This window comes from Tenrec ecaudatus, chromosome 18, assembly GCF_050624435.1.
Source record: "Tenrec ecaudatus isolate mTenEca1 chromosome 18, mTenEca1.hap1, whole genome shotgun sequence".
NCBI lineage: Eukaryota > Metazoa > Chordata > Mammalia > Afrosoricida > Tenrecidae > Tenrec > Tenrec ecaudatus.
Window position 1 is genome coordinate 19,340,992 of NC_134547.1, and position 22,711 is coordinate 19,363,702.

The window sequence follows — 22,711 nt, forward strand, 5'->3', positions numbered from 1 at the left end:
AGGCGGGCAAGGTGGCAGCAACACCCATTACACTTTCACTCTCCAACAACTTCGTCCACGTGATACATTTCGCCTGAGGAAGCTGAGGCAGGAGGCTAAGCCACTGTCTCAGGACTTGGATGCCAACTGGCAAGTCCAGGGTCTGCCGCCTGCCGTGGCAGGACCAGGCCCTCTCCTCGCTCCGGATCCCTGGCTTGCAGCCTTGAGCTCCCTCATCCCAGCCACCACCACCCAACTCAGCAAAAGCAGCAGTGCCAGCCATTCTCATGAGGGACGAGCTCATTCCATGTCTCCGCAACTGCTCATCACGCCCTCGACGCTCCCTGAGGACAGGGCCCATGCTGCCCTCTCTCTGTAGAAAGCCTGGCTGTCCTTACCTTTGCCCATCACCCGTGTAAACTGGCTGGGAATGTCTCCGTCGGCGACGGGAGCTGGGGCTGGTTCACTGCCGTCGGTAGGAGCTGGAGTTGGTGGAGTGGGGTAGCTCTCTGCAGTGGAGGGGTCTTTGGCCTCAGGGCCCTTGTCTGTGCCGGAATGGGCCAGTGGAGGCTCAGCACCTGGCATTGGCGGGTCCCCCCGGGCCACCTCCTTGGCAGTGGGGGCAGTGGCGGCGGCTGCGGCGGCCACGGTGGCCTGGAGGACGCTGTAGGCCTTGATGGGGGTGATGATGATCTGCTGCAGCTCCTGCAGAGCATTCCGAAGGTTCCCGCCTTCCAGCACGTCCTGGTGGGGAGACACAGGCCAGCGTCACAAAGGGTCAGCCAGGCCCGGGAGAGGGCGGGCCGGCCTGGGTGAGGGGGCCACACGCACCACACCTAAGTAGGGATACAGATGTACCCACACCATTGTTTTCCCCTCAAGGTGGAGTCCCATGAAGTCAGGAGACAGGGGTTTTAGGGCTAGGACCTCGGGGCTCCCCCCCTCCCCCCAAGGGCAGAACCAGATTCAGGCCTGGAGACTTAGACTAGGACAGTGAAGGGGGAAGGAAACCCAAAGCAAACCAGGAGCAAGGTGGAGCGCGGGCAAGTCCTGCACCCAGAGGCAGGCAGGTGAGAATACAGTGCCAGAGCTGTTCTACCCGACACCAGGCAGAAACGGAAACAAGACGCCACTGAGCAAGGCCGGCAGGGGAACCGCTTAGCCACGGACGCTGATTAGCACCTGGGGACCAGGTCCTGGGGCTAGAAAGGCTCCCAGCAAAGAGGCCGCCTGGGTAGTAGGTCAACCCAGAGGCTGGTCACCTGGGACCACGGGACTGGCAGGCCCTCACCTTCTCCAGGGACTTGAGGACGCTCTGTCTCTCGCGCAGCTTCTGGATACTCAGGGCTATCTTGTGGCGGGCGCCTTTGGTGACATTCTGCAGTAGGGAAAGCAGAGGACGACAAGCTGCAAACAGGAGGCCGAGGTGCTCAGCTAAGTACTGAAGGGGCAGGGCTGCACGGGTCGTGCCCAGACGGTGCTGTGCCTGTACCCCCGTGGGCGCTGTCACCTGAGATTCCAGGCGCTGCTCAGTCAGAGTCATCATCTCCTCGTAGCTCATCTGGGAGAAGAGAGCCGCATACTTGTGAAGGCGGAGGCTCTTGAGCCACGAGGGCACATCTGTGGGGCATGAGAGGGTGAACGGTCAGGAGTCTGGCCCTCATGACCCGGGCAGGGATGGGCTTAAAGGGCCGGAGCAGGCGTTAAGGCACAAGAATCCTAAAAAAGTGCAGACAGTTGGGAGGGCCCCAAGGAAGCCAAGGGCCTGGGGACCCTTCCCTTCCACGCTGGCTAACTACACATGTGGAAAGGATTGTTTCTTCCCAAGTGTTTCTGGAACTTTCTTGGTTACCTCTGGGGCCAGGTTTGCTGTCAGACTGAGTGGGGACCGTGATGTGGGGAAGCAGAGTCTCTCTGACCAGTCTCCCGCCCTAAAGGCAGGGAATGGCTCCTCACTCAAGCCCTGGGGGCCTACCCTTCATGCCGCTGCCGTCCTCCTGGAAGGTGTTTCGGCTGGAGCCCTGCTCCTCAGTCTGCTCGCTGCCAGAGGAGGCCACGCTGCTCTGGGGCGAGAGGGGCGCGTGGTCGGGCGTGGTGAAGGCAGCCCGGGCCCCGAGTTCTTCTGGACTGGGCCACTCACCAGGGGCCTGCGGGCTCCCCGTGGGGAGGAGGGACGTGGAGCGCTTCAGCGGGCTGGAGTGGATTTGGCAGGGGAGACCTGGTAGGAGGGGCAGAGGCACGGGACGAGTCAGGCTTGGTGGCTTGACCCCAGGAGCACATGCCTTCTTGGTCCTCTGCCCCAACCAGTGCCCCAAGTCAGCTCTGGCAACCAACTCCCAGGCCTGTCCCCTCGGAATCCTGGCCCCACTTCTCTCACTTGCTCCACCTCCCTGGTTCCTAAATTTCTTTCCAACCCCGCCACAGCAGACACCAGGATCAAACCTGCTGGCTGCCTCAGCATGCCTGGGGCGTCTCCACACCGTGGAGCCCCTGCTCCCCTCCAAGGGGGCTGGTGTCCTTCATTCCTGGCCGGCCCCAGCTTTCCCAGTCCCGGCCCCCCACCAGTGCATTCCTTGTGTCACTTGTGGGGTTTCTGCATTTTTTTATTTTGTAAATTGTTAGGTGTGTGTGTGTGTGTAAATGTTTACACATTTCTGACCATCAGTTTTGTGCTTAACAGTTTAAATTCTTGCCCAATGCAGCACCCCCCCGCCCCCGCCTTCCTCCCTCCCTCCTTTGATTCCTCTTTTCTCATGTGGATTACAAAGCCCCTCCACCCCCTGATCAGAGCACACAGGAGGAGCAAACGAAGGGGAAGGGGGAGAGAGAGGAACACATCCTGGCCCACCAAGCCCTGAGGACGAATATCCCTGCTCAGAGCAGCCAATGCAGAGAGAGGACCATATGGCAAGCCCCATCACAAGACACGACGTCCCTCACTGACCCACAGCGCTACGGGGCCGTCACCGGAGACACAAGGCAGGAATCGTGCCCGATCTGACCTCACCACATCGGGGCAAAACACTAAAGGAGTTTATCAGGGCAGCAAAGGGAGCAAAGCAATGAAGACCTTGGGGAATACCAAAAATAGACTGTGCGGCCAGGGCATGGCACCCCATCAGACTCGACCGGAAAACACTCATAAAGGCCAACAAACAGACCTTGAACTATTGATAGGTTTTTTTTTAATGTCGTTGGTTTTTGTTATTGTGTTTTCTTTTGTTGCTTTGTTTTGCTGTCTTGTTTTTGTGCATATTATCTCTGCAGATCTATGTAGATAAGATAGGTGGAATAAACAATCTGGAGGAGAAAACAACAGAATTGATGGTTCTGGGGGGGGACATGGGAGAGGGGGAGGCAGGGGAAAGGAAGTAGGTGTTAACAAACCCAGGGACAAGAGAACAAGTGATCTAAAATTGATGACAAGGAGGGAGTAGGAGGCCTGATCAAGGACAATGTAACCAAGAGGAATTACTGAAACCCAAATGAAGGCTGAACATGATAGTGGGACAGAGGAAAGAAAAAGGAAATAGAGGAAAGAACTGAGAGGCAAAGGGCATTTATAGAGGCCCAAACACAGGGATGTACATATGTAAGCATATTTATATATGAGGATGGGGAAATAGATCTATGTATTTATATTTAAAGGTTTACCATTAAGGTAGCAGATGGACATTGGGCCTCTAATCAAGTACTCCCTCAATGCAAAAACACTTTGTTCTATTAACCTGGCATTCCGTGATGCTCACCTTCCCTACATGATCGCTGAAGACAAAGCAGGTGCATAAGTAAATGTGAAGAAAAGTTGATGGTGCCCAGCTATCAAAAGATACAGCATCTGCGGTCTTGAAGAAAAGCAAGTGTATGTATGGATTGTGATAAGAGTTGTATGAGTCCCTAATAAAATGTTAAAAAAAAAAAAAAGAAAAGAAAAGCAAGTGGCCATCTAGCTGACATGGACGAAGCACACCAGCCTGTGTGATCATGAGGTATCGATGGGATCAAGTATCCAGGCATCAAAGACCCAGAACAAAAAATCTTATTATTATGAATGAGGGGGAGTGTGGAATGGAGACCCAAAGCCCATCTGTAGGCAACTGGACATCCCCTTACTGAAGGGTCGCAGAGAGGAGATGAGCCAGTCAGGGTGCAGTGTAGCAATGATAAAACATACAACTTTCCTCTAGTTCTTTAAAGCTTCTCCCCACCCTACCCCCAATTCTACCTTACAAATACAGTTAGACCAGAGCATGTAGTCAGGTACGGATAAGAGCTAGAAACACAGGGAATCCAGGACAGATAAACCCCTCAGGGCCAACATTGAGAGGAGCCATACCAGGAGGGTAAGGGGAAGTTTGTGTGGGGAGAAAGGGGAACCGATCACAATGATCTATCTACCTATAACCCCCTCCCAGGGGGCTGGACAACAGAAAAGTGGATGAAGAGAGACATCGGTTAGTGTAAGACATGAACATAAAAAATGATAAATTATCAAGGGTTCATGAGGGAGGGAGAGTGAGAGAGGGAAGGGAAAAATATGAGGAGCGGATACCAAGGGCTCAAGTAGAAAGAAAATGTTTTGAAAATGATGATGGCAACAAATGAAAAATGTGCTTGACACAACGGATGGATGTACGGACTGAGATAAAAGCTGTACAAAAAAAATAAAAGCTGTACGAGCCCCCAATAAAATGATTTAAAAAATAAAAAGCCCCTCCACCCAAGTCAGCCCGTCAACCCTCTAGTCCACGCGTCCTCAAACTACGGACTGAGGGCCACATGCGGCCCACAGAGGACATTTATCGGGCCCACCGGGTGTTTTTGCCCCGTTTGTTTTTTTTACTTCAAGATAAGATATGTGCAGTGTGCATAGGAATTAGTTCCTAGTTTTTCTTTTTTAAACTATAGTCCGGCCCCCCACTGGGCCTGAGGGACAGTGAACTGGCCCCCTGTGTACACAGTTGGAGGAGCCCTGCTCTAGTCCATTGCTTCAGTCTCTTTCTTCTGAAGCAGCACCCCTCCCGGCGGCCTTCTTCCTCTGTCCTCAGGAAGCAGCTGGCCACCCAGGACGGCCAGTCTCTTGGATGACGATGACCGTTACAGCTTTTCCCAGTATCTGTCATGACGTCAAGTGCTGAGCCAGTGATTCACACGCTACACTGGGAGCCCGGGAACCTCGGGTTAGAATGGGCCTTTCCCAGAGCCGGGGCTCCATCTGTCCGTGCACAGCAAGAGAGCGAGGCCCACCCATGTTTCTCTCCCCCTGTGGGCCTCCTGCACCGAGCCAAAGCTTGCCCCAGTTCTGAGGCCCCTTGTCCACACCCTGTATCGATCCAATTTAATTTCTTGGGGTTTCTGGGGAGACAAAGGGGACCTTGCAGCTGCCAAAAAGCCCACTGGTTTGTTGTTCCGGGTAAATCACCACACTTCCAAGTGTTACTCCGGCAGGTCACACTACCTGCCACTGCCACCGCAGCTGCTTGAGCCTCAAAGCTTGGCTGAAGTGTCCCCTCAGTCCCTGCAATATGGTCCCCAGGCCAGCACCTGCTGCCCTCTCTTCACTAGCTGGCCTCTCCCACTGGACTCGGTGGGGGCTCATGTGGGACAGAAAGCCCACCCATCACCGCTGTGTCCCCAGGCTCAGAACCACGGCTGAGCAGACAGGAGCCTTTACACAGGGCTTCATACAGGACAACGGCAGGCACCCACAATGCTAAGGGTGGGGGCGGGGCCTCTGGCCCAATATAGAAGTGCCTCCTGTCACCTTAAAGAACAGCCCCAAGCTCATCCCTGGGAAGGCACCTCAGCAGTCCCTGGCCGCAGTTCCTACAGGGGGTTGGAAGTCACCTGTGCTGACCTGCCTTGAAGGCCAGCTTCTGCCCTCACCAAGTCTCTCTTGGCTTCTGTCCCCATTCGGAAGTACTTGGGAAAATGGCATACTGGGCCTGGGGCTGGGGGTTCCGGAATATAGGCGCTGCTGCTTGCTCGTCCTGGTGTGCCCCCAGGCGCCCTGTGGGCAGGAGGCAGCCTGGCTGGAAGGGCACACGGCTGCTGAGGGCCCGAGTGGCCCCACAGTGGGGTGGCAGCTGGCCACAGCACGAGAATGACAAAAACAGGAATGCCGGCCGGAGATCCAGGGCCTCACTCTCTCCAAGAAACACTGGTCTGTCTTTGGCAGTCCCCCAAACCCACCCTCCTGCCTGCTAGCTCAGGCCAATCTCTGCTCGCCACTCAAAACACATTTTAATGGCTTCCTGTTTCCACCAACTGCCCCAAATCCAAAAGCTCGTCCTGTCCTTGGGGCCTCCCCAGAATCTGGCCCTAACCGACAGGCCTGGGGTTCAAATCTTGACTCTGGGATCTTGGCCAGGTCAGTTCACTTGCTACTCTGTCTCCATGTGCCACCCTTCGCACACGGAGACCAGGCCTCCTTTCAACCCTCTCCCCTTGGCTCTCCCTCCAGCACACTTGTCTACATACTGCCTCTTCCCACTGGTCACCTGTGTCTCCTCCCACTCCTTTATTCAGGATGAATGTCCAGTTGCCCCAGCCCCTATCAGACACCACTGCAGTGTGGACCTTGGATAACCCTGCCACGTAAATGTGTGAGGAAGATATGTGGGGGATCCCTACTTGGATGGCACTTCTCCTCGCAGGGCCACTTTCAGGGTGAGGCAGTGGAGCAGTGAAGCCAAGTGGTTATCAACCTGGGGCCGGGGTGTCTGGATTTCACTTCTGGCTACATTACCAGCAGCCCGTGGTTTTAAACTTGTTCTCAGACCAGCAGATGGCAAAGATTAAGTGGCGTGTGTGTGAATGAATCTTGATCCCCTCTCTCAATTAAGTTAGTTTTAACAAGGATGTTAGTTTTAACATTCTTGTTAGCAGCGTGGCTTCACTGAGCCATGCCTGTGATGTGGAGCTGGCTGTGGGGCTGTCAGGTCACAAGCTCCGAGATCATCAAGTGGAGGCCTGGAGAGGTGTCCCTGAGCCCCAGCCACTGAGTGAGTGAGGGAACACACACCCAGCGTGTGGGATACCCTCCCACCCGCTCACCTGCATTAGCATTGCTCCCGATACTGTTGACGGTCGGTGGCACGGAGCTGGGTGGCTGGAAGGGCACATGTCCGTTTTCCCGGGGTGGCTTGTCCTGCCAGCCTGGTCCTGCCTCCCCAGGACCCAGCTCTGCAGGGCCCCCCCACTCATCCGAGCCCTGGCGTGAGTGGTAGGCCGGTTCAGGCCGGGCGCGGAAACCGCTCGCCAGCCGCTCTTCCAGGTGGCTCAGCCAGAGGGCCAGCGCGTTGCGGTCCTCCAGGGTGGTGGCCGGGTGGATGAGCGCGTAGGACAGCAGCTGGCGGCTCTCCTCGATGAAGGCACTGCTCTCGATGGAGTAGGCGAGGACTTTCTGCAGCAGCCTCATGTACTCTGTCTTGGCCTCCGTATTGCCCGGCTGGAGCAGGGGCAGGTGGGACAGCAGGAGGGACACCACCTTTTCTTTGGACTCCTGCTGCCACTGGCTGACGATGGCTGCAGAGGGAAAGAGAGGAATCAGGAGGGAAGCGAGCGCGGCCCAGCTGCAAACCCAGGGGAACAGCCCGCTTCCGCAGGCCCCATCTTTTCCTCCTGTCCTTTCCGGAGCCCTGGCCTCTCACCACCCCCGACATCTTTAGTGAGATCAACTTTAAAGCGGCTTCAAAAAGTTTGTGGAAAAATTGATTTCTTAAAAAAAAAAAATCATTTTATTGGGGGCTCGTACAATTCTCATCACATTCCATCCATTGTGTCAAGAACATAGGTACATTTGTTGCCCTCATGATTCTCAAAACATTTGAAAAAAAATTGGTTTCTTTCTGACGGCCCGGTTCTATAACTCCTGCTCACAAAACCTGCGGCAGCTCCCCATCAGCTAAACGTGCTGCCCAGCGTGTCCCTCAAGAACCGTCTTCCCTCTCGATCTCCATGGCTCTGCCTCCTCCCCAGAAGCCCTGGCGGGGGAGTGGTTACGAGGTGGGCTGCCAACAGCGGGGTGAGCAGTTGCAAACTAGCAGCTGCTTTGCGGCAGACAGACAAGGCTTTCTCCTCCTGTTGCGAGTCACCGTCTGGAAAGGCACAGAGGCCGTTTTGTTGCCGCTGCTTGGTGCCACAGCGACCCCGATGCACAGCCGAGCGAAACACTGCGCCGTCCTGCGCGTCCCTCACATTTGCTCCCGTGCCTGCGGCAGCTGTATCCTGATGCGACAGGGCCTCAATGAGTCAGAACCGACTCCAGGACAGCGAGTTTGGTTTGTGGTCCCCGTCCTGACTGGGGACAGAGTGGAGGAGAGCTTGGGCTCTGGAATCCATAGGGCTCGACGTCCCACCTGAGTAGCTGAGCCTTAGGCAAGTCACCTTGAACCTCCCCAAGCCACTGGGTCCACACCTGCCACACTGGGGAGAGTTCCAACCTACCAGTGATGGGGAAGTGGCTTAGCACACAACATGCTTAATGCTCACCACTGTTTTTAAGATGGTCTTGGTGCCTTCAGGCTCCCCCCCTCCAACCCAGCCCGCGTATCGAGATGCCATATGCCCGAGCATGATTTATCATGTAAAACCGAGTTTTACATGATTTATCATGAAAAACCAACGGAGTCATGTCCCGGCACTCGGAGCTCAACTGCATCTTAATTTCTGCGCCACTTCCTGCTCCTCCAACTGAACCGCGGCTTAGGAAATGCCCTCTTCTCGGGGCTCTCGGCATACCACCTTCATTCTGGCACCCACCCTGAGTCCCAGGGATTCTGGGCTTGTAGCCTGGGACAGCCACCGTCTTCTCATCTCAGTCCTAGGCTGTTATTAGGGATTGTCTACTAGGCTCTCACTCATAGCAGTCGTACAGACAGAACACTGCTCTCACAGTCATTCTTGGGGTCACTGTGTCGATCTGTCCCATCGAGGGTCTTCCTCTTTTTTGGTTTTGCTGACCCTCTTTCACTAAGCATGTTGGATCCCAGGGACCAGTCTTTCACAATAATGTGTCGAAAGTATGGGAGATGAAGTCTTCGCTATCCTCACTTTTAGGGCGCATTCTGGACTGGCACTTCTTCCAAACCAGGTTAGGTCATTCTCTGGCGGTCCACGGTCCATGCAAGCTTCCTTGCCAACATTCTCATTCACAAGCAACAATTCTTCTCCAGGCTTCCACATGCGTCCGAGGTGACTGAAAACACTAAGGCTTGGGCCAGACATACACTAGTCGTGAAAGTGACGTCTTTGCTTTGTAACACTTTGGCCATTGATTATGGATCCAAGTAAAATAAATTGCTAGGCAAGTTCAAGCTTGATGCTGCTGATTGGTCTGTTGTGAAGATTTCTGTTTATGTTGTGCTATCTATATGGAAGGCTGTAGTCTTTGATCTTCAACAGTCTGTATTTCAAGTCTGCTTCAGCGAGCAAAGCTATGTCGCCTGCATATTATAAGTTGGGACCAAGTCTTCTTCCAAATCCTGATGATGTGGTGCTCTTCTTATATGCTCAGCATATGGCAAAAAGATACACCCCTGGGCACATCTTTCCTAATTGAAAAAATCATTTTATTGGGAACTCTTAAAGCTTTTATAACAATCCATACATCAATTTCATCAAGCACATTTGTACCTATGTATGTTGCCTTCATTTTCAAAATATTTTGAGCCTTTGGTATTAGCTCCTTTTTCCCCCCTCCCTTCCTAGCCCTCTTGGACCCCTGATAAATTATTGTTATGTTCGTATCTTACACTGCCTACTGTCTCCCTTTGTCCACATTATTGTTGTTCATCTCCCCGGGGTATGTGTGTGGGAGGTAGAGCAACATTGTACTTAGTTCCCCATTTCTCCCCCTTTCCCCCTACCCTCATGGTATTGCTACTCCCATTGCTGTTCCTGAGGGGTTTATCAGGAGTCCGTGTGTCAAGAGCCCTTATCTGTACCTGTGTACGTGCTCCGGTCTAGCCAGATTTGTAAGGTAGACTGGGGTCATGATAGTGGGGAGGAGGAAGCATTATAGAACCAAATGAATGTTGTGTGTTCCATCGGTGCTGTGCTGCACCCTGGCTGTCTCTTTCTTTCCTTGCGAACCCTTCTGTGAGAGAATGTCTAATTATCTACAGGTGGGCTCTGAGTCGCCACTCCGACTCCCATCACTCGCATCAACATATTTGTTTGGTCTTCTGATGCCCGATACCCTATTCCTTCAATCACACAGGCTGTGTGCTTCTCCCATGTTGCCTTTGTTGCTTCTCAGCTAGATGGCCACTTGTTTATTTCAAGCCTTCAAGACTCCATAAGCTATATCTTTTGATAACCAGGCACCACATTTGCTTATGTACCCATTTTGTCTTCAGTGATTGTGTCGGGAAGATGAGCATCACCGAATGCCAGGTTATTAGAACAAAGTGTTCATATGTTGATGGAGTACTTGAGTAGAGGCCTAATGTCCATCTGCTGCCTTAATATTTAGTATATAAATATATGTACACAATCTTTTCCAGTTATATATATTTACATATGCACATGACTGTATTCAGACCTCTGTAAATGTCCTTTCCTCTATTTCCTTTTATTTTCTTCTTGTCCCGCTCTCATGTTCGGCCTTCATTCGGGTTTCGATAATTCCTCTAAGCTACATTGCCCTTGATCCTCCTCGCCATGGATTTTGGATCACTTGTTCCCTTGTCCCTGGAGTTGTTGGGATCTTTCCTGATTTTAACCATGCAGTGTCAAGTTGTTCTGCTGCAACAACTGCCTCTCAGTATATGTACAGGTTTTCCTTATAACAACTGTTTCTCAATTCTCATTTTTACAATGTGACCCTTAATTTGTTCTGATCCACATGGTCAAATACCTTTACATCACCAGTAAGACACAAACAAGAGTTCTGTTATCCCAGGTCCCCTGACTATCAGCAATGACTTCCCTCACTCCACATCCTCTTTGGAATCCTGCTTGCATTTCTGGCAGGTTGTTTTTAAATCAATGAACTGTTGGTAAACGGCTTTTAATGACCTTTAGTGAAATTTATTGGGGTGGGGTATTAAAGCTACTGTTCAGTAATTTCCACATTCCACTGGGTCGCCTTCCTTTGGATTGACCACAAGCAAGGATCTCTTCCAGTTGCTTAAGTAGCCGCCTTCCTTCCAAACTTCTTGGCCTACGTGAGTGAGCACGTCCAGCACAGCACCTGCTTGTGGAGGCATTGACACTGAAATTTCATAAATTCCGAGTCGACTTTTCACCAATGCCAAACATATGCAACCGCTTGAAATTGTTGGTAAATTACTTTTTGAGAGGGTGACTTTGTGTATTCCTTCCATCTTCTTTTGATGTCTCCTAAGTTGTTCAATATTTTGCTTATAGAATCCTTCAATACTCCAACTGCAGGCTCACAAATTTTTCTTTAGTTCTTCCAGTTGAAAAAAGCGTGTTCTTCCCTATGGAAAGCTAACTCCAGATCTTTGCACATTTTATTACAATACTTTGTCTTGAGTCACCCTTTGAAATGTTTTATTTCCGTTCCCTCGGTTGCTTTAGCTATTCTACGTTCAAGAGCAAGTTTCCAAGTTCTCTCCCAATTCTTTTGGTTTTTACTCCCCCCCTTTAAAAAATCATTTTATTGGGGGCTCGTATAGTTTTTATCACCATCCATCCATCCATCCATCCATCCATCCATCCATCCATCCATCCATCCATCGTGTCAGCACATTTGTACATATGGTGCCATCATCATTATAAAGACATCTTCGTTCTACTTGAGCCCTTGGTATCAGCTCATTTCCCACCCTTCTTCCTCCCTCCTGAACCCTTGATCATTTATAACTTCTTATAATGTCTTCCTTCATTTACTTTTCTGTTGTCTGTTCCCGTGTGTATGTGGGGGGAGGGGCACAGTGGAGGTTATATGTAGATCATTGTGATAGGTTCCCCCTTTCTCTCCTCCCCATCCCCCTACCCTCCTGGTATCACTACTACTCTCATTATTGGTCCTGAGGGGTTTATCTGTCCTGGATTCCCTGTTTCCAGCTTTCTTTCTTTTTAAAAAAAATCATTTTATTGGGGGCTGATACAACTCTTATCACAATCCATACATATGTCAATTGTATAAAGCACATTTGTAAATTTGTTATCCTCATCAATCTCAAAACATTTGTTCTTCATTTAAGCCCTTGGCATCAGCTCATTTTCCCCCTCCCTCCCCCTTCCCTCATGAACCCCTGATAATTTATAAATTATTATTTTGTCATATCTTACACTGTTCAGCATCTCCCTTCAAACACTTTTCTGTCGTCCGTCCCCCAGGGAGGAGGTTATATGCAGATCCTTGTAATCGGTTTCCTCTTTCTACCCTCCCCTCCCTTCACCCTCCCAGTATTGCTACTCTCACCACTGGTTCTGAAGGATCATCCATCCTGGAATCCCTGTTTCCAGCTCTTATCTGTACCAGTGTACGTGCTCTGGTCTAGCTGGATTTTTTTAGGTAGAATGGGGTCATGATAGTGGGGGTGGGTGGGTTGGGGGCACATTTAAAGAACTAGAGAAAAGTTGTATGTTTCATCGGTGCTATACTATACCGTTTCCCCATCTTTCTAACGACTTTATTTCTTTATGCATGCTGTCTCTGATGTCATCCTACAGATCAGCTGGTCTTCAGTCATTAGTGTCCAGTGTGTCTAATTTAATCCTGAGATGGTCTTTAATTCAGGAGAGACATACTCAAGGTCTTGTACATTTGCTTTTAAGTTTGCTTCAGCTTCGGCTTGAACTTGCACATGAGCAGCTGATCCACAGTTCTACAGTTGCTCCCTGGCCTTGTTCTGGCTGAGGATATTGAGCTTGCCCATCACCTATTACAACAGACTTGTCTATCCCATCTGACAAGGTCCATGTATACAGTCCCTGTTTACATTGTTGAAAAAAGATTATTTGCAAAGACGTGCAAAATTCCACTGTGACTTCCAGTAGTTTCTATCACCGGGTCAAATGCTGATCCATTCTAACTGCTGTTCCTCCCTCCCTCCTTCATTTCCCGTGTGCACACCCCAGGCACCAAAGTTACCACTGCGTTTCCATCGCGTTTGAGCAATTTCAGAATACAGACGCTGGTGACATTCTCTGGTACCTAAGTCTGAGTAATGGTTGTATGAATTTGGTCTTCCTTGTGGGGGGTGGGCATTATCCTATTACTGACCGCACTGTACTTCAAGATGTCAGTGTTCTTTTCAACGAGGCCTGTGCTGCCACCCCTCTTCTGCCTGTCATTTCTGGCACAGTAGATCATATGGGTGTCAGACTCCAGCGGACCAGCCTCAGTCTATTTCGGCCTATGAATGCCAAGGATATTGATATTTATGCACTCCATTTAATTTTTGATGACTTCCAATTTTCCTAAATTTGTGTTTTGTACACTCCGGGTTCAGATTACGAATGGATGTTTGCAGTTGTTTCTTTTCACTTCGAGTCATGCCACAAGAGGAAACGAAGGTTTTGGGGACTCTGTTCCATCCACATACTCTGAAGAGGCAGCTCTTCCCCAGTGTGTTTTAAGTCCCCTCCAACCCAGGAGCTCATCTCCTGGCACTACACCAGACAGTGGTCTTTCAGTGGCTAATTTCTCAGAACAAGATCACTTTTTCCTCCTTCTAGTCTATCTTCGTCTGGAAGCTCCACCAACACCTGTTTACTACAGGCGACTCTGCCAACGTAGAGGTGGTTAAAGAAAACATCAATACTTAAAGGGACAATGATGAAGAACCAGCACCAACTGAGCTCTCAATTCCCAAATACCTCACAGCAAGGGATGTGATGCTGGTGAGGTCCTGAACAGGGGCAGAGAGGCTGGCTCTAACGAGAGAGATGAGACCTCCCCAAGGGGTAAGAGATGAAGAATGATCCTTCCTCCACTACACACTGACCAGGTGATTTGGGGCACGTGCTCCTGCCAGTGAGCTCCAGTCTGTGTCTGTGATAGGGGGCTCATAACCAGTCTTAGAAGCTCGGCATAGACCAGGACACAAAGCAAGTCCTCAGTAATACTAACAACACAAGGCCTGTATCTTATTTTGGCTCCTTCCTTCTAAATAGAGGGGAATTCTAAGGGACAGGCTACCCTTCCAGCACAGTCAACAGGGAGGCTGGGAATGGGGACGGGTAAAGAGCATCTGAGAAGTCCAGGCATCTGGGGACTCAAGGGGGCTCCCCACCCGTTCCTAATTTGGATGTCTCCGCACCTGAGGTTCTCTCAACCCAACTAACTTACAGCTTAAGATTCTAAAGACCTGTCTCCTCTTCCCACACTGCAGACTACACCTGTCCCCTTGGACCTTGCACAGAAACTGGAGGCTGACCCTCTGCACCCCTCTTTCCCCTTACTGGCAACCTGTCTGAAAGCTGGTGTTCTGGGAATTCTGATAAATGTCTAATTCTGCCTACCGTTGTAGCCCTGGGAAAATGAGGTGCCCGTCAATAGAACATTTGCTTGACCCTGACCACTTTGCCCTAAGCATTCTGAGACGTGCTCGGGAGGCGACCATTTGTCCAACACCCCGTGCACAGTGCACGTGGCCAATATTATTCAGAGCAATGGCAATCCGCTCACAAAGGTCGCAGTGAGAAATAACGCACAGGACTCATTGAGTGCGTCCTGAACACTGTTGTGAACTGCTCGGCTTTCCCTCCTCCTCTCCACCCTGCTGCTGCTGCTAGCATTTCCACTGGAGCCGAAGTCACTTCCCTCAAGGGACAAAACTAGCCCGATCAGAACCGAGGTCTGCCTGTCATCAGAATGGAGAGGCACTTTTAATACATACTTTACTGTCGCCATGGTCAAGTTTCTCTTCTTTGCACTGTCTGGCTTTCCAGACTCCCCCCCCCCCCTGCCCCCCTTCAGTATCTGCTACTCAGCTCCTCCATCTACCTTCACTTTACCTAGCTCCTATGACTGTGACATGATCCTTTAGAACATCACTACATGGACAGATCTTTTTGAAGGGGGGTGGGGGCAGGTCGGTGCAAAACCGGGGAGCCCTCGCCCTTTCCAGGGGGTCGTTGGCAGTGCAGCGGGTTAAGTGTTGGCTTGCCGACTGCGAACGCGGCATCTCAAGCCCACCAGATGATGAGGGTGAGGGGTGGTGTGGGGGAAGATGAGGCACATAGGTGCAGCCTCGAAACTCCACGGGGCGGTTCTCCTGCCAAGAGTAGGGATCACCTCCTCGGCAGGGGGTTCAGCTGCTTTTGCCCTTCCTACTCTCCGCGCTCCACGTGGCCTGCAGAGCCCTTCTTAGTCATCCCTTGCTCTGGCTCAACGCCAGCATTTTTAGGTCTTGATGAGAAGTGGGCAGGAAAGTCACAGGTCTGTTTCCCAGCTGTGTCATTAGTTGCCGGGGCAATCCTGCTTCCTCCTCCGTAGAACAGGACAGAGGAGATTCCTGGGGGGCGGGGAGAAGCATGCAGAACATCTGACAGGGCCTCAGCCCATCTGGAAGGCTGCAGCCTGTGGCTCAGTGACTGGTTTCTTCCCGTCCCCTGCAGCAGCAAGCACCCTATCCCTTTGCCCCCTTCCCCGATGCTCTCCCTCACTGTTGTTTAGGCCTTGCCGGGGAACCAGACAGAGAGAAGCCTTGTCTGGGCCCTCCCCCACCGCACGGTACTGCCAGGACCCCACAGCTTCTCCTCTGGTACTGCCAGGGGATGTGACAGAGCAGCCCCAAGGGCTGGGCTCAATAAAGGACCTTGTTCTACAGCAGAGCGAGGGGAGAGCGGTTTTGGCTGAGTGGAGACTGGCCCTGGGGAAATGCGGGCAGGCGCATGTGTGAGCTGCTGGTGCTGCGGGTGGCAGCAGTGAGGGCGGGTCTCTGAAGCCCCGATGCATCAGCCAGCATTGGACCGGTCCCAAGGAGTCAGCAGGGCCTCAGGCCCCTGGGAGGGAGCCCAGCTGGGGCTGCACGCAGATGTGCAGATGCCGGGTGGGGATGGAATCAGTTTCCTGCCCAGATCAGAAAAGTCTGGCCTGGAAGTGAAGTGCAGCAGGGGCCCAATGAACACGGAGAGAAGTGAGCGCAGATGGGCCCCTGGAGGAGAGCGTCATCTACGTTGCTGTTATGTGCCCTCTCTGGGCTCCCACCTCCACCCCCCGATTTCAGGCCGCCCTCCTGCAGGTACTCGGGGAAATATGCTTGATTTAGAGCACAAGTGTAACAGGCAAAGGCGCCTGGATTCACAATCCAGCTCTGCCACTGTGTCCTCAGCGTCACTCCGTAACGCCGCTGGGCCTTGATCTCCTCTTCTGCTCAGTAGGAAGCATACAAGCCCCTACCTCCCGGTGTTGCCGGCAAGATAAAGCAAGAAGACACTAGCACAGAGTCCCTGGCATGTGATGAGTGCCCACGACGCTGTAAATAGGACTGCTGTTTTTTCTGGCCACTGAGCCAGAGCCCCAGCTGCTTCGGGCCTGCGGGGAACAGTCCTGAGATGAGCACATCTGGGCTCCCCTTGCGCAGATTCCCAACAGGGGTGGGGAAGCTCCTACAGTTATTTACTCAAAACAGCCACGTCTCAGTGTCTCTTGGGCTGGAGGCACACAGGCAGTGAAGAAACTGGAGGTGGGCGGACGCGAGAGGAGGCTGGGGTGATGGCGTGAAGTCAGTGGCTGCAAACCTGGCCTCTGTAGGCCTGGCCAGGAGGGAGGCGCCTTGAGTGACCTCCTTGGCAACAGGGTGAGGGCCAGGCTGGCCAGGTGACCTGAGGTATGTAGGTCATGACCCTGAGCCCTGGCAGATCACAGGAGCCAAATAGATCTTTGAGACCGTCATCCGGGCAAACCCATTTTTATGTGCTGGGCTGTGGCAAGAGCGGCGGCAGGCCCGGCAGCAGCTGGAGGGACTGGGGCTTGGCACCAGCAGGGGGCTCACATTTAAAAAAAATCTTCCCCCCCCCACATTTTTGTTGGATGAACCGTGGCAGTTAAGCCTGAAAGGAGAGGGTGGAGGCCCCACAGCTGAGCTCTGCTGACTCACAGGGCCCAGGACCCCTGCTGACCTCAGTTTCCCCACCCAGAGTCAGTGAGCCAGAGCGGGGAGGGGCTTAAACTTGCAAGGCATGGGGCCAAGGAAGCTACAGAGCCCGGGAGAGAAAAGGATTTCAACTCCGCTTACCCTTGCCTGCTTCTTGCCCAGGCGGACACCCTTCTGGTAACAATCAGCATCAGGGAGAAAGGGGCCAAGGTTACAGTCACACCTCCAACCAGGAAGGGAAGCATGATGATGGACGAGGACAAGGAGGGGACCGAGGGTTCTCTGCCCTGGTCTAGAAAACTCAAGTGGACTGCTCTTCTGCTCTTGGGGGTCACCTCGAGACACGGTCTCTGAAACCACTGGCTGCTGCCTGGGCTGGGGGACTTCTCTACACCTCCCCAGCTATTTCAGAAGAAGGGAAGACCCCAGGGCAGAGCCCCCCCTTTCAGAGTTGTGAGCTCACACCCTCCTCCCAAGGAGTCACATACAAGTACCCTCCCCAGCTCCCAAGGCCCACCCAGCAGCAGTGTCAGCATTAAGACAGGTGTGTCCCCACACTGGGTACACGGAAGGGTCAAGCAGGGAACTTGAAAAACCACAGACTCTGGGCAGGGGATCAAGGCCTGCGAGGTGTTTGCGGTGGTGCCTGAAGCCCAAGGTGAGGCTGTGCATCACTCATTCCCGCCCCCACCCCCACCCCACCTCAGCCCTCAGAGCCCCGCCTTCCTGAGGAGGGTAAAGACCTAACTCAGAGCCATCGAAAAGGAAGGTTGTCTCCTTGAGTGAAGTGGGAGAGTGGGACAGACACAACCCAGACACAGGCAGGGGCTTGCCTTCTTGCTCCCCTTTCCCGGTGTGAAGGGGGTAGGGTGGGGAATGACCTGTAAGACGTGGCTCTAACCAGGGACTGGTAGAGCCGGTGAACTCAGCTTGGTGTGTAGGGCAATGTGTAGCTCTTTCTGGTTCAGGGCAGGGAGAAGCCGCAGGGCAGATTCAGAGGGCCCTATCCCACGAAGTCCTAAGAACTGCTTTAAAAGAACATGCTGGGCCCAAGACAAGAGAAAGCAAGACTCTGAGTGGTGGCTCTGCCAGCCATTGGCACAGTACTGGGGGGTTCAAGGGGCACCTGGAGAACACTCAGACCACCAATTCACTGACCCACCTCCCAGGCCCAAGAGGGGCAAGGCCTGGCCTAGGTCAAGAGCGATATCAGTGTCAGAGCTCGATCGAACCCTCCAATTCCTTGCCTCATGCCCCTAAGACAAATGACTCATCTCTCCAAACAGCCCAGGCCCTGGCATGAGCTGGACACTCACTCTTTCCCAGGCCCACCCCCCTCAAGAGTCAGTCCAGGAAGCTGGGCCTTCAGTCATTCTGATGATGAGGCAACTTTGGAAACACTGAGAGGAGGAGGGATGGCAGGCGCACAGCTCCTCCCAAAAGCTGGTCCCCAGGCCCAAATAAGACAAAGGGGCTGCTCTATCTTAGGTGGGAAAAGACAGGAGACCCCAGCCCCTTAATCTTGGGGATCCCATTTCTACTAGGAACAGGCACTTCCTTAGAGAAGCCCCCTCCCCCCCGCAATTTATCTCTGTGAACACTTCTCTTCCGGCAGCCCTAGCAGACTTCCTGCACACTGTGATACACCTCAACCCTTCTTCCCTATGACTAGCGTGGGTGCTGGAAGCCTTCCCTGGTACCCGCTCTCCATCAGACCTTCACAGACCCACCCACTAGCTAGGCCCCCTTCTCAGCTGCCCCCAACCAGGCGGTGAGCCCCAGAGAGGCTGGACCTTCTCCCAGAAGCGTGCTATAGCCTCACCACTCGATAGGGAGTGTGAGAGGCACGCAATACCTGTTGCCGGAGAACTGACCCCGACTTGCTGCGGCATCTTTCACCCGTGGCTGGGCTGGTGGAGTCCCAGCCACTGACCTTCCAGTCAGCAGCCAAGTGCTTAACCCCTGTGCCACCAGGAGCCCTACCTCAACGCATCATTATTCAACTCTTTCTGCAGCAGCTCTCAACCTTGGCGAGTCTTCGCTCCAAAGACGCATCAGACCCCAGTTTGGCTGTGTAAATGGCACCATGTCGATTGAGAGCAACGTGGTGAGCAGCAAGGATTTTAAATGCCCACACCTTCAAATCAGGAGGTCTACAGAATTCTGAAAGCTGATTCAAGAGGTGGCTACAGGGTACACACGACAGCACCGTTTATAAAAGACTGGGGGGAAGACCTGACTGGCCATAGTTGATGGCTGTAAAACCAGGCAGTGAGAGCCCTGGAGGGCGTAGTGGTTACATGGTGGACTGCTAACCACAAGGCCAGCAGTTCAAAAACATCAGTCACTCTTTGGGAGAAAGATGAGGCTTTCTATTCCCATAGAGTCGCAGTCTTGGAAACCTAAGGGGTTGCTAAGGCTGCTGAGAGTCAGAATCGACTCAATGGTAGGAGTAAGTATGTCTGTGAGCACAGCGTGATCTTCAGGTCATATTGTGAACCTGTACAGTGATGTGTCATATGGTTTCAATCCATGTGAAAGCTGGCCGGAGGCTCCGCTATCCCTGCGTGCACACCCACAGCATCTCTCACCAGGTAGAAACAAGAAATGGGAGGGGGGGATGTTTGGAAGGGAACTGGCCCACTTCACTTTCTGTGTGGCTCTGAGTTTATGACAAATACGGCTTTTTTACAAGTAACACGGAAAACTGCTCAAATAAACAACAACTTGCAACCGGAGATTCTGACAGCCAAGAATGACACCTAATGGCCATCTATCCAAGTGTCTGCTCAGGGCAGGGTGCTGGGGATGGGTGACAAAGTTGCCGACACTCTGTGGGGGGCGTCCCACCATAGACCCAGAACTCCTGTCCTTGGTGCTGGATCAGATGGGAGCTTTCTGTGCTCGGGGCAGCCAGGACAACGCAGGACCCACTGAGCTCCACACCTGCTGCGGCGAAGGTGGGTTCTCCTGGCTCACTGTCCGCAGGGCTGGGGAGGATTCATGGGCTCTGACTCCTGGTCCAGTGACCATCTGCCCCTACACCATGGTGCTTGTGTGACGTGTACGTATGAATGGTACACTAAAGGGGCCCTGGTGATGTAGTGGGTTACAAATCAGGATAATAAATGAAAGGCCAGTAGTTTGAAACCACCAACTATCCGTGGGAAAAAGATTACAGATTTTTTACTCCTGTAAAGATCTACAGCCTCGGAAACTTAAAGGGGCAGTTCTACCTTGTCCTATAGGGTTGCTATGAGTCAGAAATGACTTGATGGCAGTGAGTGACTGCTAAGTGGGTGGCCCTAAAGAAGAGGAGGGAGGCCAGGCAGTTCAGTGGTCCCAATCCTAGCAGCCCGTGCTGGTTTCCTCACCTGTAACGTGGGACAGCCCCAGTGCCTGCCTCATGGGATTGCTGCGGGGTACTGACAGGAACAATGAGCAACCCGAGTCAACAGCTGGCATTTACTATGTGTACTACTTGCCAGGCACTGTTCTACCAGTTACACGCTAACTCAGCGAGTCTCACAATCAACCCAGGAGGCAAGACAACCACTAGCTCAACTGTCAAGAGGAACCGAGGCAAGTGCCAGAACTGGATTCAAACCTACACACTCGTTCACTGCAGCCACGCTGCTTTTCAAGCGAATCTTCAAAGGAAGGCAGTACTTGGTGGGCAGTAAGAGCTCAAGGCGAACCATTCTTGAGGGGAAGAAGGGGAGAAGGGCTGCGGTGAGTGGGCTGGACAAATTCCACGCACACAGGCTCCTTGGGTCCTCTTCCCAGACAGCTTTTAAGAAAGACTTGATCTTTCCTCTGCAGCCCTCTCCTTTGTCACCTTTTGTCACCAGCGCCCAGTCAGTCCCATGACAGTCACTATGAGGCCTAGCTAGAGTGGCGGGAGCAATGTCCCTGAAGATGGTGGGTTGGCATGCCTATGACTGGGGCCCAGGGACTGGTTCTAGAAAAGTCAGGCTTGTCTTCTCCCTTTCCCTCCGTGAGCTTTTCTTTGCCCCGAGCAAGTTCCAAAAGTCCCATGATGATGCCTAGAGGCCAGGGCCTCCTGCCCCTGTTGCCTATGACTACGTGTTTTAGCGCCATGGCCAGCCTGGCCTTCATCTCAGGGGGAGTGTGCAAGGATGGGGTGGAGACTCACCAGCGCTGTTGGCCTCTGACTCCAGCAGGTGGATGTCACTGCAGTCTGCCAGTGAGTGCTCCAGGCAGAGCTGCAGGAAGCGGGCCTGGGTCCGGGTGACCCGCTTCAGAAGGGACAGCAGGGCCACCGTCTGCTCACACTCATTCCAGCCCTTGAACCAGCCAGCGAGGATGCCCACCTGGTCTCGGAACATCATGGTGCCGGGCCTGGGGCCAGGGTGGGGGGGACGGCGGTGGCGAGGGCCAGCGCCGTCACATGGTCTCGGCTCTGGGCTCCTGTCACCTCTCCCCTGCAGGCCAGGGCTTGAGGCGTGATGGCAAGGGGAGGTAGTGGGAAGAAGCCTGCTCACATTGAGGGACGTCTTGGTCCAGCCACGCCTGTCCACGTTCCTGGAAAAGGAAAGGGGGTGGGGTGTCAGATGGCAGGTAGGAGCAGAAACTGGTCTAGGGAAGGGGGGATGAAGGTGCAAGGAAGTCTCACACCTCCCCCATCAAGGAGTCTGCCCTGCTGAGGCCTTGGGAGAGAGGGCAAGTCAACATCAGCTGAGCCAACACTCCCTCCAAGGGCTAGGTTCAGACTCCGTCCAGAGCCTAATAAGATGCTCCCTCAATCCTGTTGACCATGGAGCCCAAGGAGTTAAATGTGAAGCAGAGTAAGGTAGCACACGCTTGTGGAAAGTGGGTGCAGGAGAGCCTGTGTGTGATGGCAAAGATCTGCGTTGAGAGCTGTCCCCAAGCATATCCCGACTTTGACTGGCCACCAGCAAAGTGACCACTCACCTGCCAGCCACTTTAGATCACTTTAATACCCGCAATGCTAAGCCCAGGGTGGATGTCGATCTCTGAGCAATCCTGGGGCAGGTAGGCAACTCTCCGCCAGCTGCCTGTGGGTCCAAGGAGTCTCAGCAGAAGGGCGGGCTCCCAGCACCCCAGTCCAGTTCCCCAGCTCTACTACAAAGAGGCAACTCTGAAAAGAATCCGGTCCTCTTCTTCATGCCCCAGAGTGGCTCCAGACATAACTCCAGGGACTGGGAAGTTCCCTTGGCTTCCAGAGATGCCAACCTGTCACCCAGACTCTTGGGAGCATAAAGGGTGCCAACTTGTGAGGAAGGAGACAGATCAAAAGTTAAAAAAAACCCAACCTCTCAAGCAAGAAAGTGTCCAAATTCCTATGACGGAAACTCCACAGGGGTGGTTCCAGTCGGGCAAACAACGGGCCTATTCTTCAGCCAACTAGTTTCTGGACACCGCTCAGGAGCCTTTCCCAAGTGCCTCAGGCTCGATCGAGGTCGCCACTTGCAGTTCCCGGCAGTGACACTGCCTCGGATGACCACCGCCCCAGGAACACATCTCCTCCCGCTGCCAGCTGGTCCGAGCTTGCCTAGGGCTCACCCCTAGGCCCAGTGCTCCCTACAAAGGCTCAGGTCTTAGGGATGACTTCCTTCTCCCGGACCTCCATACTTCTGAGATGGTAGTAAAAGACACCCAGCAATAGCTCACGGATCCTGTACCCAAAGTACACTGTCCTAGCTGCCAATCCCTCTGGATATAAGAAA

At 52.9% G+C, this 22,711-nt stretch overlaps 1 protein-coding gene across 1 annotated transcript in view; it reads right to left on the minus strand.

Annotated features, from left to right (window-relative positions):
• The window catches only part of SAMD4B (sterile alpha motif domain containing 4B), a 43,440-nt gene that overhangs the window by 4,216 nt on the left and 16,513 nt on the right, over positions 1–22,711 (minus strand). Inside the window, exons 2-7 of the mRNA XM_075537645.1 lie at positions 21,157–21,545; positions 7,036–7,506; positions 1,955–2,197; positions 1,490–1,599; positions 1,271–1,357; positions 378–723 (exon numbers count right to left, since the gene is read on the minus strand). Coding sequence (XP_075393760.1) covers positions 378–723; positions 1,271–1,357; positions 1,490–1,599; positions 1,955–2,197; positions 7,036–7,506; positions 21,157–21,352 — 1,453 coding nt within the window. The 5' untranslated portion in view covers positions 21,353–21,545. The remainder of the gene's footprint in view (positions 1–377; positions 724–1,270; positions 1,358–1,489; positions 1,600–1,954; positions 2,198–7,035; positions 7,507–21,156; positions 21,546–22,711) is intronic.